General features: G+C 37.5%; 1 protein-coding gene across 1 annotated transcript in view; it reads left to right on the forward strand.

Annotated features, from left to right (window-relative positions):
* LOC127421015 (ephrin-A3-like) overlaps positions 1–3,535 on the forward strand; it is a 188,314-nt gene extending 184,779 nt beyond the window's left edge. Inside the window, exon 5 of the mRNA XM_051663727.1 lies at positions 1,583–3,535. Coding sequence (XP_051519687.1) covers positions 1,583–1,701 — 119 coding nt within the window. The 3' untranslated portion in view covers positions 1,702–3,535. The remainder of the gene's footprint in view (positions 1–1,582) is intronic.
* The last annotated feature ends 15,542 nt before the right edge of the window (positions 3,536–19,077 follow it).

The following is a 19,077-nucleotide window of genomic DNA, read 5'->3' on the forward strand; positions in this document are numbered from 1 at the left end:
TATGGCTACTGCAGAATCGAAATGCCACACATTCTCTTTCTGGCTTTTTTGTTTCTGGTCAGTATTCTCCAAAGTTTTCTGTATACATTTTATAGATAAGATTTCTTTCTCACTCTCTCTTCTCTCTCTCTCTCTCTCTCTCCATCTTTTTCTGATTATTTTCATCATCAGTAACCTTTGCAGAAGGTTATATTGAGTTTTGGGCCAGTAATAATATGGAGAATGAATGGATGTGTTTTATCTTTCTTATATTTCGAAAAGGCTGTTGGGGAAACCGAGGAACCTTTACAGTTGCCATAGGTGATAACATTACTCAAAGAGAAAAAGAGGAATCATTATTTTCCCTGATCTCTTTTGTAATTTTCTAGTATTTAGTAGGTGGATCTTCAAGAATTTGATGTCTTTGTAGGTTTTTTCCGAACATGCACCAGACATATTGAGATGCGGGTTTGATTCCTACGTCATGATCCAAACTTGTTGCCTCTCTCTTTCTGCCCAGTAATTTCTTGCCAATAGTTAGCGAAGGTGAAGCTGGACAACCGACATGGTCTTTCTGGTGAAGCGGTTTTAGGAAGTAAGAGTTAAGTGTTAACTCTTAAGAACTGTTAAGTTAGTTCTGGAGTGTGGTGTGGACACCAGTACACCAGCATAAAAAATTTCTTATGTTCTTTTATACACTTTTCAAAAGGGTAAGATAAAAAAAAAAAAATATTTGTATGGTCAGTAACCTGTTTTCTTTCTTTCTTTCTTTTCTCCTTTCCTTCCTTCCTTCTTGCTTCCTCTCTTCTTCCTTCCTTCCTTCCTTCCTTCCTTCCCTTCCTTCTTTTTCTTTCGTTCCTCCCTTTTCTCCCTTTTTTCTTTCTTACCTTCTTTCGTTCTCTCCTTCTTTTATTCTTTTTCTCTCTTTTCTTCCTTTTCTCCTTTTTTCCTTCATTTCTTCCTTTTTATCTTTCTTTATCTCCGTCCTTCCATCCTTCCTCTCTTCTTCCTTCATTCCTTCCTTCCTTCCCTTCTTCCTTCCTTCCTTCCTTCCTTCCCTTCCTTCTTTTTCTTTCCTTCCTCCCTTTTCTCCCTTTTTTCTTTCTTACCTTCTTTCTCTCCTTCTTTTATTCTTTTTCTCTCTTTTCTTCCTTTTCTCCTTTTTTCCTTCCTTCATTTCTTCCTTTTTTCTTTCTTTATCTCATTCCTTCCATCCTTCCTCTCTTCTTCCTTCATTCCTTCCTTCCTTCCCTTCTTCCTTCCTTCTTTCCTTCCTTCTTTCCTTCCTTCCTTCATCCTTCCTCTCTTCTTCCTTCATTCCTTCCTTCCCTTCTTCCTTCCTTCTTTCCTTCCTTCCTTCCTTCCTTCCTTCCCTTCCTTCTTTTTCTTTCCTTCCTCCCTTTTCTCCCTTTTTTTCTTTCTTACCTACCTTACTTCCTTGTTTATTTCCTTTACCCTTCTTCTCCTGTCATTGTTTTTTCTTCCTACCTATTTCTTCTTTCTCTCCTGCTCTTTCTCTTTTTTCTGTCTTTTTTTCTTTGTTTTTCTTGCTTTCTTTCCATTGTTTTCTTCCTTTGTTCCTGTCTTACTGTCTATCTCTCAGATGAGTTTAACCCCGAGGTCCCCAAACTGGAGAAGAGCGTGAGTGGCAGCAGTCCGTCTGGAGACCGACTGTTAATCACTGTGGCGACGCTCCTCCTCGCTGCTCTCCTCGTGTCCTAGCAACTGTCTCCCTCTCTTACATTTCTGCGCCAGCAGGCCCAACACTCCAAAACTATCGCCTTCCGTTCAATTTGTGCGGGAGAATATTCAATCAGAACAGATTAACCATTAGTTGAGCCCTAACACGGGAGCTAATTGTAGACCTACCACACCCAATCAGTGGCCTTTGTCTCCACAATTTTGATACACACTAAAATGGAACTGAGGAAAAAGGACAACATGCTTGTCAAAGCATTGATTTCAGAATTTGCCTTTGTGATAGAATGTCTGCACTAACTCCTCAAAAATACTGGAGGAAAACAAGGTCAGCAAGACAGTGAGGTCTCTCTACCTCCAGCTACACCCTCTCTTGGGTTAATGAACCCATCCAGACCGGGACAGCTTTTGTTGTGGATACTCTGAGATTGATATGAACCAAAATGGATTTGACAACCATTGCAAAATGCTCAGTCCTCATCGTATGGATCTTGGTGAAGTGATTTAAAGATTGGTGGAGGCGTCTGATCCTGTCTTAAAGTTATGTTGCACCCTATACCTTTGTGACTGCAATGTATGTCAGTCATTGATAGTGCTGCAGAGAGACATCACAAACATCCCTCAAAGATCAATAAAACTAATTTGTCAGTCACTAAGTTCAGGTGTTAGACTTATAAATCGATCACAGAAAGGCACAGCTGCTATTTCTGCTAGTTGTTGGGCAAGCTGTATTAAAAACACAGTTTACTTGTAGTTTCCTAGTTCCATTCCTGAACTTGGAAAATAGAGGCACATTATTGTATAAGTCAGACCATCACTTTTGTACGGTATATATTGGATGGCCAAAATAGATTGGTCTTCATAACAGTGTCTCACAGAAGCTTGTGTGTTACAACCTAATAAAAGGGAATTAAGACAGACCGAATGATAAGTGTAGATAGACCGTTATTTTGTTTCTTGTAGTATGTGTGTTATCATGGAAAGGTACCGTTCAGTGATTGGTCTGTGGCTAAAGGGGGTGTGCTACTGATTAGCATAGTGGAATTTTTTGTAAGAGGGGTAGAGTCGTAAACTGCAGTTCACTGTTTTATATTAAGGAATTGCAGTGCAGAATTAGTTTTTATTGTACAACACATATTTAACAACTGCTCTTTGAGTATGTAACTTTATATACTTAATTTATTGAGTTATTTATTGATCATTTGATCCTTTTTAAAACTTTGTGAGTTTTCGTCTGCTTTCTTGAGGGATCTTCCTTCGTCTTTACGAATGCCAAATTATTTTGTTTGTTTTTTGTTTGTATCTGTTCATGTTCCGGCAAATTGAGTCGCTTCAATTCATAGTTACACTCTAGGGAAAAGGACATTCTTTATGCATTTCATACATTGCCAGCAATGCTGTTAGTTGAATTAAGTACATCATCTTCATAAGGAGGGTCATTATTAGACAATGTGAAGATGTTGTAGTTTATATTGGTGGGTGGGGCTAGGAGGGGTAGTAGGGTGGGGTTCTTGTGGTTGGGTGTGGCTTCAATGCTGTAATGGAATAAAGCATTCCTCATACTTCTGCATAGTCCCCCATGCAGACACTGTCAAGAGTGAATGTGCTTGTATGCGTGTTTCATGAGTGTGCACTTTACGGGGGATTGTATGAAAGTATGTGGATGCATTTTGGCATTTTCATATTAATTTAGATACACATTTGTTGTTTTTGAATATTCAAGCTTGCGTGAGAGTTTTGGGTGGTGAGGATGTGGCGGGCGATGACAAAAGCATTTAACGTACCAGTCGTGTTTACCTTAGAATGACTACAAACATGTATACGAATCATGAATGACAATTATCAGAATGAAACTTAATAAACCATTGTTATTTTAAGCATAGTTTTGGTCTTATTGTCTGAAGTTTGCCTTATTGTTGTTTGTATTTGTTTACGGTCAGCAGAATTTCGACACCAGAATGTTTTGTGTGAATTAGTTTGGAATAACTTCCTGCACTATAAAGAGAGCTATTTATGCTTAATTTAGAAGAATCATTTTGTTTGTGCTTTTGCTTCTTGTTATGGTTGAGTACTGTTTTCAGACACTCCTTTTCCTAATGGTATGCTGACTGTCAATCCAAAATCTGCAAAGAGCTACAACCTGTTCCTGGGTTAAATCTGAGCAGTCATCTACAACATTTATGTCATACAAAGTTTAATAGTGGTGCTTCAAACTTGTGGATGAAAAAAAATGTAACTTTACTTAATAAGTTAAGAACCAAACAATGCCTCTAGTTTGGGGTAATGCGTTACAAATAACATGAGTTACATAAACACTGAATGCATGCAAACTATGTGAGGGGAACAAACAATTGTCCACAACAAACGTCTAAAAAGTTTCTAGTGTAAAAAAGAAACAAATAAAAGGCAACAGTGGTTCATTAACAGTGAACAATGAACAATGCTTTTACACCACTTATTAATCTTGGTTAATGTTCATTTTATACATATTTAAAAAAAAAAATAATAATAATAAAAAAAAAAAAATAGGAAGTATATGCTGAACGTTAGTTAATGTATTATGACCTAACAATGACAAGTGTGTTTTAATAAAATTTACAAGATTGATTAATGCCAATAATACCCAATGCATTTACTAACTGAATTATAGAATGTTATTGAACCTCATGCTATAAAATGTAACCTTATTGTAATGTGTTACCTATATACTTTTACAGTAAATTATTCTTAATGTTTTAAATATGTAAAAAGTATGAAAATGCACAGTCACCAAAATACCATCCCATAATGCCTGCAGCATTGACACTGTATTATTTATGGTGCATTTCTGGCAAACAGTGATGCCCTTTTTTTTTTACTGTACATTTCGCTTTTTTATTTTATTTATTTATTTATTTATTTTTACACTATAGTGCTACCGTTCTGGAAGCAAAAAAGCTAATATTTCAAATGTATTACTTTTAATTAAAAGTAACAATGTAACACAATTATTTACTTCTATTGAAGGTAATGCAATGATGTAAGTACTTTTAAAAGTCATATTCCCCCACACTCTTTCCTGATTGGCATTTACTTTTATTCAAGTTTTCAAACAGTTCTCACAACCGAGTCTGTTTCTAGAAGGTACTGTACATCTGTCTCTCCTTTCATCTCTCCATCTGTGTTCTCCACTTTGTTCCTGCCTGTTAATTTATCTGGGCTCTTTGTTTCATACCCAGACATACTCCTTCAAATTCAGGCAGACCAAAACACAAGTCTGTTTCCTTAGGTAAAAGGATCCTGCAATGATGTGGATCTGACCTCAGAAACTCGTGTAATACACTTGGATAGGCTGCTTCTCTTATGACATACAAAAAAAAAAATTTTAAGGTGTCCATCATTTGAGAACACATGCACAAACACAACATAAAACACACTGACAGTCCTGGGAAAATCATTGTCGTTCCTCTCAATTTTGTCCCATCCAACTTTGGGCAAGATGCCTTGGAGCAAAACGTGTTTGTGCACATCTGCCTGGCTTTCTTTCACCTTGTTTGCAGGAAAGTGTTGCTCAAATCCAAGGACATACCACGTCAAGCAAAGAAAGTTGAAAAACTTCGGGATACAAGGAGGATCAACAACAGTAATCAAGATTAAAGCTGAAATTATCGGCTGTCGATCAAGCAAACAGTTGTCATGGTGACGAGCTGCATGTGAATTACAAAGAGAATGGATTGACATATCATGAAATGCACTGACCGGGTTTAAGCTCCTTTTCTGATTCCCTTTAGCAACTTCTCTAAGTGTGCTAACAGCTGACTTCCTTCAAGGGATACACATGCTACTCCTCAAGCTCCCAGATTGTGGTGGGAACTGAGTTATTTTGAGGACCTCTTATTACAGTTAACAGTCAATTATTAAATAGAGCGATAAGATTAAAGACAAACTACATGAAAAAGGATAAGTCATGTGTTGTTGTTAATACATAATAAAAACTAAAACATCATTGTGAATTAAATAGAAGTACTTTAATATACTGTAGAATAAAATAAAATACAATTCTGGTTTTACTGTAATGCTTCATCAAAGCGACTTTAATGTTCTTTATGTCATCAATAAATCCTACATTAAATATTTTAAAGTGAGTGTTATGGTTAAGGGTTGGATGATACAGCTACATTATATCTTTATTGTTCAGCCTTTTGATGATATGCAATATCTCTTGTGATATTCACTGTATGAATTTGGTACGAAAGTGTAATTTTTTTTATCAAAAATCAAGTTAAAAATAATAAAGTCATATTTTCCTTACAGTTTTTCACTAAATAAACACAAAATACAATGGTATTTAATCATTTTTATTTACATGCACCAATATAACATTACATAACAATAAATAGCAATATTTACTTACTCATGTTTTAACATTTTAATACATAAAAAATGTCATGTGGGGACTTCTGTAAACACTTTTGATTGATGACATAAATTAATCATTGAACCGATTGACTAAAACGGCTGTTTGAACTAATTCATGAAGATGAACCTACCAACTCTAATGCCATTTTTGCAACTGAACTTTAAATAAGAGAAACTATTAAAACATTTCTTTATGCTCTCATACTCGCAAGTCTTGATATAAAGGAGATAGGAGACTAAACTAATGGCCAAATTAAACATTTAAATCATTGTTATATGTGCAGTGTTGCTCAATTCTATATCACCAGTAACATCATTGTGAATATATCGACAAGCCTTTTTAAGGTTGTTGCATTTCAATGGCCATTAAAACATCACTCTTGCCTTTTGAAACTAAAGATCTGTTTGTGTAATCAATGGCCGTGAATGAGTCTGTGATCTCAGCCCTCGGCCTGGCATTTTTCCCAGGGCATTGAGGGGTTCATTAGCTTGCGGGGCTCCAAATCCCAATTATCCTGCAGCATAAACAACGTCACTATTGTATCGCTTTATGGAGATTGTGTCACTCACACAGATAGTGCAAAAACCAGTGGGTACTAACAGAACTCATGTTGTTCATTTAGAAATGGAATTAGATCCAGTTTTGAATATCATTTCCTAGAAGTTCAAATTACACATAGAGTTTTGGACAGATTTGGCTCATTTGGCTTTTAGTAATCACGCTATATTTGTCAGTTCATGTTACAATGACAAGTGAGTTAGCAATGGCAACACAATAATGTTCTGTTTACTGGCACTTTGTGTGCTGAGCTAACTGAACTAACAGTGAACCATAAAGCTAGTTTTGCTTTGGTAACAATGCTTTGCTTTCAGTCAGAAATCGAGGCAACTTTATAAAAGTTTTGGCACACCATTTCTTGTCTTTTCTTGTTTAATTACCTTTACATAATTTGTTTTTAAAGGAAATCTGTTTGTCGTTTTTGCGCAACCTGATACTAACCTGTGCAGTTGTTGAAAATACTTAAAACCACACACACACACACACACACACACACAAATATGTCTTTACTGAAATTCATGAAGTTTATCTTCATTTTATTGGGGGGGGGGGGCACAACATGTTGACTTCCTGTGTGATTCGGTCTCATGGAAATTGGACTCATATAGTATCCCACATCACACACTTAGCACATTTTCTGTCTACCCAAATCCATTTGGTCGGAAGAGGTTCTAAGTGAAGCTATAAATTACTTATTGAAGCTGAAAGGTGTAAATCTGTTCATGTAACTGCTGGTATGTTTTGAGATGTTGATAAACCCCATTCTGTCTTCCTAGATCACCCTGTCAGTATTAAGGCAGTCATTATTAAGTTCCCTCTGGCTGACACTTGGCTCCAAACTGCAGATCGGGATCAGGTGTGTCAATGCTCCTCCCTGCCTCATTATAAGCTTAAAGATTACACCCCTCCATGACCAATGCCTGAAAGCACCACGCAGAGAGCACAGGGTTATGGTATGTGGTTTGATTTGTGGTCTGATGGACCCATGAGAGGTCAGGCTGGTAGAAGTTCTGATCATCTTGTAAATCAATGAATCCTTTAAGGGATAGTGCACCCAAATATGAAAATTACATAATTATTTACTCATCATCATGTTGTTCCAAACCCTTTACTTTTGAAGAATGTTCATCGCTGTTCTTTCCAAAAATTCCCCAAACCACAGAAATTTAAGTCATTAATCACAAAAAATTGCACTTCTGTATATTTACATTTGTTGTCATGTTCGACTATGAGACACATGGACCAATGGCATTTGGCGTCATTGAGCGTTTATATCCACAGTCTTACACCGATTACATTTAATAATCCAACAACATGGAAGGTCTTGTAAACGCCTTAAATGGTTTTCCTTGATCAGGGTATGGGCATTAATGGTTTAGGCAAAAAGCGATCTGCACACATACACTCACTGAACACTTTTTATTAGGAACACCTGTACACCTACTTAATCTTGCCATTATCTAATCAGCAAATCATGTAGCAGCAGTGCAGTGCATAAAATCAAGCATATACAGGTCAGGAGCTTCAGTTAATATTCACATCGACCATCAGAATGGGGCAAAAAAATTATTTCCTCAGTGATTTCGACCTTGGCATGATTGTTGGTGTCACATGGGCTGGTTTGAGTATTTCTGTAACTGCTGATTTCCTGGGATTTTCATGCGCAACAGTCTTTAGGGTTTACTCGGAATGGTGCCAAAAACATCCAGTGAGCAGCAGTTCTGCGAACGGAAACACCTTTTTGATGAGAGAGGTCAACGGAGAAAGGCCAGACTGGTTCGAGCTGACAGAAAGGCTACAGTAACTCAGATAACCACTCTGTACAATTGTAGTAAGCAGAATAGCATCTTAGAATGCACAACACGTTGAACCTTGAGGCGAGTGGGCTACAACAGCAGAAGATCACGTCGCAGACTTTATTAGGACCATAGTGTTTCTAATAAAGTGCTCGGTGAGTGTAGATTTTTGCCGATTACCCCGATTTTGTGGCTTATCCAGTGTGCACAAGTGTTGTGTGCATGCCTATTTACATTTTGATGTCAAAAACAGAGAATAACCGATGATTTCAAATCTTAATAAAGTTTTCTTACATTGTCAGACTTTTTGAATAAGCCTATTTTTGGTATTTATCTGTATTGGTGTGCATGTAAACACACTCTGCGTCAAATCAGGCATAATGTTTCTTGATGCACCCAGCTGGAATATGCGTAAATGTGAATGAGATTTGAGAGCTACAGTCTGGGGAAGTATATCAGATAATAACAAGAACTATCACATGGCTTCAGAACACTTGAAATATTGTGCATGATTTATAAGGGCTACTGTCATTTGAATTTTTGGTAAGTTAGTCTTTTAAAAAGTAAACACATATTACATGATAAAAGATATTTAGTGAACACTTTTTAAATAAAGGTTCCAAAAAAATGCCTGATGCCACTTAGGAAAACAAAGTTTTATGGTTCCTTTGAAATTGCCCTATGTACTTGTGCTTCAAAAACCCAGGAGGCTTCACTTTTTCCTCAAATGATACCTTTAATGTAACATCAAGAACTTTTTAAAATTCCAAAGAACCATATTGATTGCTGAGTTCTGCAAAGAACCATGGAAGAATGTTTATTTGAGTGTATGATGCTTAATATACATTTATGTAATGCTCAGTGTGTGTTTGGAGGTTATGTATCATTGCTGAAACGTTTTTTTAACTGAGAGAAGACAAAGTCCTAAATTGTAAATGGGATGATTTGTTTGACAGTCACTTTGGGGTTATTCTACATCTTCTGCATCATTAGTGCAGAGAGAAACCATCTGTGTGTGTGTGTGTGTGCGTGCGTGCGTGCGTGCGTGTGTGTGTGTGTGTGTGTGTGTGGTCGAGTGATTCCCTTGTCTAGCTATCTAGACCGTCTGGACTCGTCACCGATACAGATGCAGCCCAAAGCTTGCCAGATCTCATGATCTCTCTCACTCTCTCTCTCTTTTCCCCTCTCATCCTGATTTGTTTTTCTTCTTTTTTCTAATCAGCTCTAAATCTTTTTTTTAGCACTCTCCTGCTGTTACCATTTCTCTCTCTCTCTCTCTCTCTCGCTCTCATTCTCTCTGTCTCATTTTCTCAGAACCTCACAGAAATATATTCAGTTCAGCCTAATTCATCAAATTGCATTCAGCCGTTTCTCTGCGAAAACAATCAGTTTTGTTTTCTGCTGAAAGTGTAATGATGAGTGATTTGTGGAATGGGACTACAGTTGCAACAATTATGTAGAATTCATCTTTTAAGTTGTTTCTGGCTGTCAAACATAATGTCTATGATAGGGATTAGAATGCAAATTGAGTTAAAGTGTAAATTTTGCTCTCTGTATGAACTGCCAGGAAGAAAAGAAAAAGCAAAAAATCTTGAAATGTGTTGAACTCCACATAAATTAACTAGCAGAGACTGGGTAGTGTTATAACACATGTTGTTTAAACGTATCTAACCTTTGCTTAAAAAACATACTAAACGATATTTTATAAAAAATGTAAAAATGCAGAAAGTTTTTTGTGAGGCTTAGGGTTAGGGGATAGAATCTATAGTTTGTACAGTATAAAAATCATTATGTCTATGGAGAGTCCTCATAATGATAGCTGCACCAACATGAGTGTGTGTGTGTGTGTGTGTGTGTGTGTGTGTGTGTGTGTGTGTGTGTGTGTGTGTGTGTGTGAGTGAGTGAGTGAGTGAGTGTGTGTGTATGTGTGTGTGTGTTTTTCTTGCTATGTGTCTCAAACCTTGACATAATATTCCCATATTTATCTGTGATAATTAGTTTAGAAGTTCCCTTACTGTCCCATTTTGTGTGTTCTTTGTTCGTCACATAGAATTGGTCACCCATATGGTCAGCTATGAAATTTCTAGCTTGTTTATTATTATTATTATTATTATTATTATTATTATTATATTTTATTATTTTTTATTTATTTTTTTTACATAGATGAGAAGCTTGTGTTTTATATATTACATTTTTATCAAACTAAACAACAGAAAGTGCTGATTTAGATGATACTCGTTCTGTCAATTACAGTAACATTTGCAAACATGATTGCAAATCAAATTATAAATCAGGCATGAAATCAATACTTTCCTCAAAATAGTTTTTAGTCATGTAAATCGTTTATATCAGGAGAGTGGTGGTCATGTACCTAATTTCTAATTGGTGAAACTGATGTGATTCAACTAACCCTATTACAACATTCCCTATAATACTGGTACTATTTTATGCTTAAAAATTATTAATGGGTAGCTCAGTGGCAAAAGATGCTGGCTACCACCCCTGGGGTTAGCTAGTTCGCTAGCTCGAATCCCAGGGTGTGCTGAGTGACTCCAGCCAGGTCTCCTAAGCAACCAAATTGGCCCGGTTGCTAGGGAGGGTAGAGTCACATGGGGTAACCTCCTCGTGGTCACAATAATGTGTGGTTCTCGCTTTCGGTGGGACGCATGGTGAGTTGTGCATGGATGGAGATATACACTCTCCGATACAGTATATCAGTAGAATACAGTAGATCTATGTTATATTATTAAAATATTGATGTTTAAATCTGCTTTTGAGAGATTCAGAAATTCCACGCACATATTATTTATCTGAAATAATCCATGGTTAGGAATTCTATACAAGCCTAAATAATTGAAGAATAAAAAAATCCAGAGAAAACGTTCTATATGTTTTTAAAAGTGTTTCTAAAAGTTATTTATTTGAAACAAAAGTAAAATGTCGTGTGGAAAAGTTTCCATTTTATGTTGGTTTCAAGGTTTGGAAGTGTGCAATAACACTTTTAGCAGAACTGTATGTGTTTTATTTTCCCTGTGTATGCTTACTGATTAAAAATACAGTTTATTTCCTTGCCCACAGGGGTCGCCATATTGTACAGCGTCTCCCACTCAAGGCCCCTGGGCAGAAGCGGTTATATAAGCCACAGTCCAAATGCTTATCAACTATGTGTATTACGCAATCGGCTTAAGAGCACACACTAACTCCACACACATTGACTGACTGTGATTTAATTTACATGTATTTATTCGCAGTAGACACTAGCAACTGACCGCATAACCCACCACTACATTTTTACATTTATGTAAGTTGGTTTTGACATATTTTTCATACTCTGTAAACTCTCATAGCCGTAAGTTGTCAGACGTACATTGAGGTCCAAAAGTCTGAGACCACACTGAAAATCTGGGATTTAAAATCGAATTTAAAACTGGAAGTTTTATGTTAACTCATAAGGTCCGATTTCCTTGCTTCCATTGAAGCACACAAGAACAACTTGAGTGCATTCTGCCATTAAAGTCATGTTCGTTTTTAATTTAACTTTTCACTCAAGCTGTTATGAGGATACATTTTTAAATTATATTAGAAAAGTGCAAAATAGAAGCATTTTCATTCAGACTTTTGGACTCCACTGCATTGCCTTTGTGTGTAGTTCAGTACAAAATGCAAACAAAATGATATTTTTACTTGTTTGAATGACGGCATTAAATACCTTGCACCGTTTTCTCAAATAGGTTATAGACACCAAGAATAGTCCACACATACACAAACACATCCTGGAACTCTTTGATTGTATTCAACTATTTTTACACATTCTTCTCAATTCTTTCACCTTCTCCCACAGCTCAGAGGTGTGATATGTAGATCCATGAATATTTTTAGTGAATAAAAACCTTGTTGTTTGTTTATTGTTGAGTTGTTGTACATCAGATGGCTCGTGGGAAGCTGGCTTTCAATCACGATGTGAACATGCTGGGGAAAAAGACTAAATTGGTAGGCTGGTCTGAGCTGGTCTCCCACCCTGGTCAGCTGATTTTAGAAGGGTTTTGTGCATTTTTTATCATGCAGGGAGTCAGCTTGTCAACCGGCTTAACCAGCTAATCACCAGCTTGGCCAGAATGGAGAACCCATCCTAAACCAGTTAAGACAAGCCAACCAGGGGCCTGGGTAGCTCAGTGGTAAAAGACGCTGGCTACCACCCCTGGAGTTCGCTAGTTTGATTCCCAGGGCGTGCTGAGTGACTCCAGCCAGGTCTCCTAAGCAACCAAATTGGCCCGGTTGCTAGGGAGGGTAGAGTCACATGGGGTAACCTCCTTGTGGTCGCTATAATGTGGTTCGTTCTCAGTGGGGCGTGTGGAGAGTTGAGAGTGGATGCCGCGGTGGATGGCGTGAAGCCTCCACACGCGCTATGTCTCCGTGGCAATGCGCTCAACAAGCTACGTGATAAGATGCGCGGGCTGGCAGTCTCAGACGCGGAGGCAGCTGGGATTCGTCCTCCGCCACCCGGATTGAGGCGTATCACTATGCGACCACAAGGACTTAAAAACGCATTGGGAATTGGGCATTCCAAATTAGTTGAAAAAGGGGAAAAATCAAAAAAATAAATACATTTAAAAAATTTAAAAAAAGACAAGCCAACCATATTAGTCTGGTTTACAGGTGGGGGGTTGGGGGGGCAAAGTCTTTTAACAAGTAACATCACTCTGCGGCCATCTTTGGAACACTCCCGGGCAGCTATTTATCTATGTAAACAAACAGCATACAAGTGCAGTCCCTACTTGAATGGGGAAAGACTGAAATCTCCAAAACGGTCAGCCAAGATTATGATTAAAGAACATATTTAAAATCAGCAGTAAAATCTGACAACACTGGTATTATAAATTGTGGTTCTTTATCTCAGTTTACACTAAAACACTAACATTTCCCGGCTCGTATAGCTAATGCGCATTCGCATACTCGAGTTGATTGACAGGCCATGTCTGGGTCTAAAACCTGATTGGCTCTTTTACCTGTAAGGCAAGGTAAATTTCCAATTTCTCCCATTCATTTTAATGTAAGTAGCCTGTCTCTGCTACATTTTTCCATTCAAAGCGACAAACTACCTTGCAATTCTTATGAAGTAAGTTCTAGTAAGTACACAAAAGAGAACAAATGCCAAACCAGAGCCGACTGGTTAGATAGAAACACAAAGGCTTACCGTGAAGTGTCACAATGCAGTTAAAAATAAAATGAAACATTTACACGGAGTCATTTGAGGCCTGCAGGTTTGGGCCTGTGTTGAAAGATCAGTCAGACATGGTTATGGATAATAAAGAGACAGAGACATATAACAAAATGACATTACATTGAGTATGTCAGGCTGAGATAATCTCTCTGGAACTTACTCTTTGAAATACAGTTTGCAGGCCTAAACCCAGAAGAGAATAAACATTTTTGAGCCATGGGTTCTTTCAGAAATGACTAATGGGTTTTCAGAATAGCGGTTTTCGATTTACAAAAAAGTCAATGAAGGTTTGTGGCAAACATAACTTGAAGAAACTTTCACGTTTTGTTCTACAATACAAATTACAAACAAATTACAAATAAAATAAATATGAATTTTAAAACTGTTGCTTTAAAAACGTAAGTTACTAACAAGTTGCTACTGCATTGAAGGACTGTAATGGTGGTCTGATTAATCAAGCACTTAAACCAGAGACTATTTAGCAGAGACGGGCCACTTCTGTTAAAATGAATGGGAGAAATTGGAATGGCCAACAAAGGAGCTTGTGCCTAACGGTCAACGGATGTAGAAAGGAAGTCCCGCCTTACTGGCAAAAGACCCAATCACCTTTTAGATACAGACATCGTCTGTCAATCAACTCTAGAACGCGCATGCGCATTAGCTATACAAGCTGGCAAAACAGCCTTTTTCAGTGGAATATGAGGTAAAGAAGCACAATTTAGTATACCAATGCCGTCCGATTTTACTGCTGATTTGAAATTTGTTCTTTTAACGTGATCTTGACCGACCGTTTTTGAGATTTATTTATTTCCCCATTCAAGTAAATAGGAGCTGAACTGTCATGACTGGAAATAGCCTCCCGAGAGCATTCCAAAGATGGCCAACAGTGGACTGACTTGCTAGAAAGACTTTGCCTAAACTCACTTCCTTGTGGTAGTTTGAGTCCTTAATTAGCAACTTATGTTTTTAAAGCACACAACGGTTTAATAATTTACGTTTGAGGAATACCTAAGTGTAACTGATGTTGTAGATCAAATTTTAAACTTTAACTTTCAAAATTTAAAGCCAGTGTTGCTGTGTTGAGCTGGTCAAGATTGTTTACTTACAGTATAGTTGCCTCTGCATATTAAGCTGGAATAGAGCATAAAAAAATGACATTGTTATGTATTTATTTCTTGGACTGTTTGTGCAAGTAAGATCCTTAGTAAGTTAAACAGGGGCAAATCAAAGTGTGTATTTACCAAAAATCTGTAAAATAAAATAAAATATTAGCTCTGTTCAGTTTAATTCACTCCTAAATTACTTGGCCACACCAAAAACTACATTAATTCAAAATACAAAGTCCAGTATCAAGTTGGCCAGCTAGAGGTTCCGTTGCAGCTAGCGCACAGATGGGTCAAAACACATCCCGCAATTAGAGTCATTGTTTTTGAAAAAGTTGCACTGTTGGAGGTGGGGAAAGTGTCAGCGTGCATCTGAGCAGGAGCTGCGTGAAGCTCCCGGTTCCTCAAGGGCTTTTCAGCAAGCGCTCATTTGGGGCCCGGCCAGTGCTCTGTGATTCACATGGCCCAGCAAGTTGACAGCCGTGGAAAAAAGGAAAACATTAGCTTTTATGATGAGAGACTAAGTTAAATATAATACAAGGAAAAGAAGCTGGAGAGGCCAGAGAGGAAACGGTCTATCCTCAATGCAAAAAAATAAAATAAAATAAAAAATGTTATGTTGTTTTCCAGTAAAAATATCTTATCCTTAAAACATAAGCCATTTATTTCAGAAACCAAATTGTATGAGTTATTAAGCATTGTTATTGAAATTTTTTTAAGCAAAAATCTCGTTAATGTTTATTTAAGGTTATGCTTAATACAAGAAAAAAATATGCAGTATGAAAAATAAGATATTTTCTCTGAATTCAAGTTGTATTATCTATCTATTTATCTTGTTTTTTTGTATTTTATTTTATATATATATATATATATATATATATATATATATATATATATATATATATATATATATGTTAATGGAAAAACAAGACAAAAATGTTACTAAGAAAATGATTATTTTTTTTTTTTTTTGCTGCATTACCCTATCATAGCACACCTTAGTTTTGTGGAGGCAACTGTTGCCACTTTTTAGTTTAGAAAATGTAAGCATATTGTTTACATTTATGAATTAAACTTCCGTTCTACTTATAAAAGCTTAAAATTGTACCTGGAATGTCTGAGACCAAAATAAATAAAAAAATAAAAAGACGTTTTTCAAAAATGGAAATGTTTACCATGCTATATGTTTATCATAGAGGCCATAATCTCTGAGCTATCCATTTTTATTTGAGCAGAAATTAGAGAGGAGCACTACAGCACTCTTGTAAACACCTCCATTTCCTCTGCAAAGCTTATATTTGAAGAATAAAATGTTTAAAACATTATATCTGGCATTGCCCAACCAATGTTTCATGGCAGAAGAAAATATTCATATGAATTTTTTAAATAACATCTCTTGCATAATCAGAAAATAATCCATCAAAAAATAAGTGGACGTTTTTGCACAGCACTGCCTCTTGTAAATGTTGATCTTTTTTAATCATATCTCTCTTGATCTCAGATGTTCCCTCTGTGTTGCTAGTTTCCATTTAGTTTTTTAGTATTTGAAAACTCCTTTCCCCTTCTCTCTTTTTGTGTCTCGTTTCATTTTGTCATTCTTTTTCATTCTCTATCATTCAAACGTCTTCACTCATCTGTTCTAATCTTCCTTCTCTCTTTCCCTCATTTCCTTTCAATCCTTTCAATCCTTTGGTTTCCTAATGTTACCACTTTTAAATGTCTTGTTCTTTTCTAGTCATCCCTTCATCCCTCTCAGTCCCTCTTCCAACCTTCTTTTCACTCTCTGATCCCTCTATCTCTTACCCTATATTTAGCAGTAATCCCTTATTTTTCCCTTGCATCTGTATTGCACTCAACAGCTGGGGCTGAATTCAGGCACAGATCCACACCCACACTCTCAGAATGCTCTACATTGACAGGCAGTCTGCACAGCACACAAATAGCGCTTCACATGGACGACTCATCTTAGAATTGATTTCAATGGAGTTTTACATTAGTATGTTTCCAAGCTAACGGCACGATACTCTAATAAGCATAAAAATACACGACACACACACAAATATTGGGTAAAATAATCTATCTGGATTTGGAACTATTTTTAGTTCACTAGAGTTTTTTTTTTTTTTTTTCATTGAGCTCTGAGATTGCATTCTCTGAAAAGTATACATTTTCAAAAGGAATATGCTGACCTTTTAAAACACCCTGCTGAAGAAAAAAAATACTTAAACCAGCCTAAGATGGTTTGCTGGCCTTAGCTGGTCTCACAGCCTGACCAGCTGAAAAGTGGCCAAAGCCCCTCTAAAACAGCCAACAGACCAGCCTGACTTGCTGAAAGATCTACTAGTGCAACGATCAGGAAATTTGATGCTGATACCGATCACCGATATTTTAACGCTGAGATAGGCTGGCCAATCCGATCATCAATATTTATTTTAAAGTGCCCTTTGCAAAACTTTTGCTAGCTTTATGCTGCAGTTATATGTTAATGCCCCATACTGTAAAATTTCATTCAATTTACATTAATGATCAGTTGAAAAGTGGCCAAAACTCCGCTAAAACCTGCCAACGGACCAACTGAAAAGTGCCAAAAATCCCTCTAAACTAGCTAATAGACCAACCTGACCAGTTTGAAAACTGGCTAAAACTCCTCTAAAGCCAGTTAACAGAACAGCCCGACTAGCTGAAAATTGCCACAAAAAAAAACAAAAAAAACAACAAAAAAAAACTCTAGAACTCTAAAACCAGCCAACAGACCAGTTTAAAAGTGACCCAAAATCACTCTAAAACCATCTAACAGACCAACCTGACTAGCTGAAAAGTGTCCAAAACTCCTCTAAAACCAGCCAGCAGAACAGCCTGACTAGTTGAAAAGTGCCAAAAAAATAAATAAATAAATAAAAAAAAATCTAAAACCAGCTAGCAGACCACTTGATAAGTGGCAAAAATCCCTCTAAAACCAGCAAACAGACTAACCTGGTCAGCTGAAAAGTGTCCAAAGCCCTCTAAAATCAGCCAACAGACCAGCTTAAAGGTGCCCAAAACCTCTTTAAAACCAGCCAGCACACCAAACTGACCAGTTGTTGAAAAGTGGCCAAAACTCACCAACATACCAGCTGAAATGTGGTTAAAGCCCCTGTAAAGCCAGCCAACAGACCAGACTGACCAAGATGGGAGAACAGCTTAGACCAGCTAACCAGTTTAAGCCAGTTTAAGCTGTTTATATCAGAAGGGCCACCTTTCGACCATCAGGCCGAACAGTTCTTCTTGCGGAACTGTTCCATTCTGTACCGATCTGGGCTTGTGGACATGGTTCCACTGTAGTATTGCGAAATCAGGATTAGAATTGACTGACTGGGCATGTGACCAGCCTTGTGTTACCACGTCACAACAGGCATTCCACCAGCATGGTTCTCTGTCCTGAGTATGGTTAACTAACCACGCTGAGAAATCCAGGCCAGGTACTGTTTACAATCGTTCCGTACTGAACCATGCTAAGTAGAAATGTTACCGGAACCGTTATTAACCTTGCTCTGAACAGTTCGACCAGTGGTGGAAAAGCGCTATAGGTTTTGGAACATCGCTTTATACACCTCTGCAAACACACACACAAACCTCTGAAATTCCACATACAATATGCTCTCCAAGCATACATGCTAATCACTCATACACATATATAGACACACACAAAGAGCCCATGCAGGCAGTGTAATCCTTATCCTTGAGGGCCAGAGAGGTTTGGCTGATTTTCCAGCTAACTACAATCGGGTTGGCCCCCCCGGAGTTCTCATGCAAAGCAGAGATTTAATTGATCGCAATAAGGCGGTCATTAGTTTGCATCCTGGAGAGATGCCCCGCAGTGTGTGCACTGGACAACGACATCATAGCCAATTCTGTGAGAGAATCGCAAACAAATTTATCCAGATTTAGCACACTCATTAGTGCCCCAAATGAAGGGAGAGAAATGGCTGTAAGAGGCAAACAAACCAGCTTCTTGTGTGTTTTTGTGTGTGTGAGAGAAATGGTCTTCACAGTTGCAGTTTGTGTCTCTTTGACTTTCCTGAAGGACATCTTTTGATAGCTGTTATAGTGAGAAGAATGAGACGTGGACAAAACAGATGATGAAATTACTCCAGAGGGCCATTTTTTGTGCACAGTGGAGAAGATGGTAAAACGTAAAGTTGCCAGCTTGGACGTGAGGCAAGCTGAGGTGCACTTCTGAGGTGACTAGGTAGACGGATTTAGACACTGCCCTACAAAGGTGTGTGTGTGTGTGTGTGTGTGTGTGTTTTAGAGCTACTGCAATTTTCATGCTTGATTTACATT

Source organism: Myxocyprinus asiaticus, chromosome 30 (genome assembly GCF_019703515.2).
Source record: "Myxocyprinus asiaticus isolate MX2 ecotype Aquarium Trade chromosome 30, UBuf_Myxa_2, whole genome shotgun sequence".
In the NCBI taxonomy this organism is placed as follows: Eukaryota; Metazoa; Chordata; class Actinopteri; order Cypriniformes; family Catostomidae; genus Myxocyprinus; species Myxocyprinus asiaticus.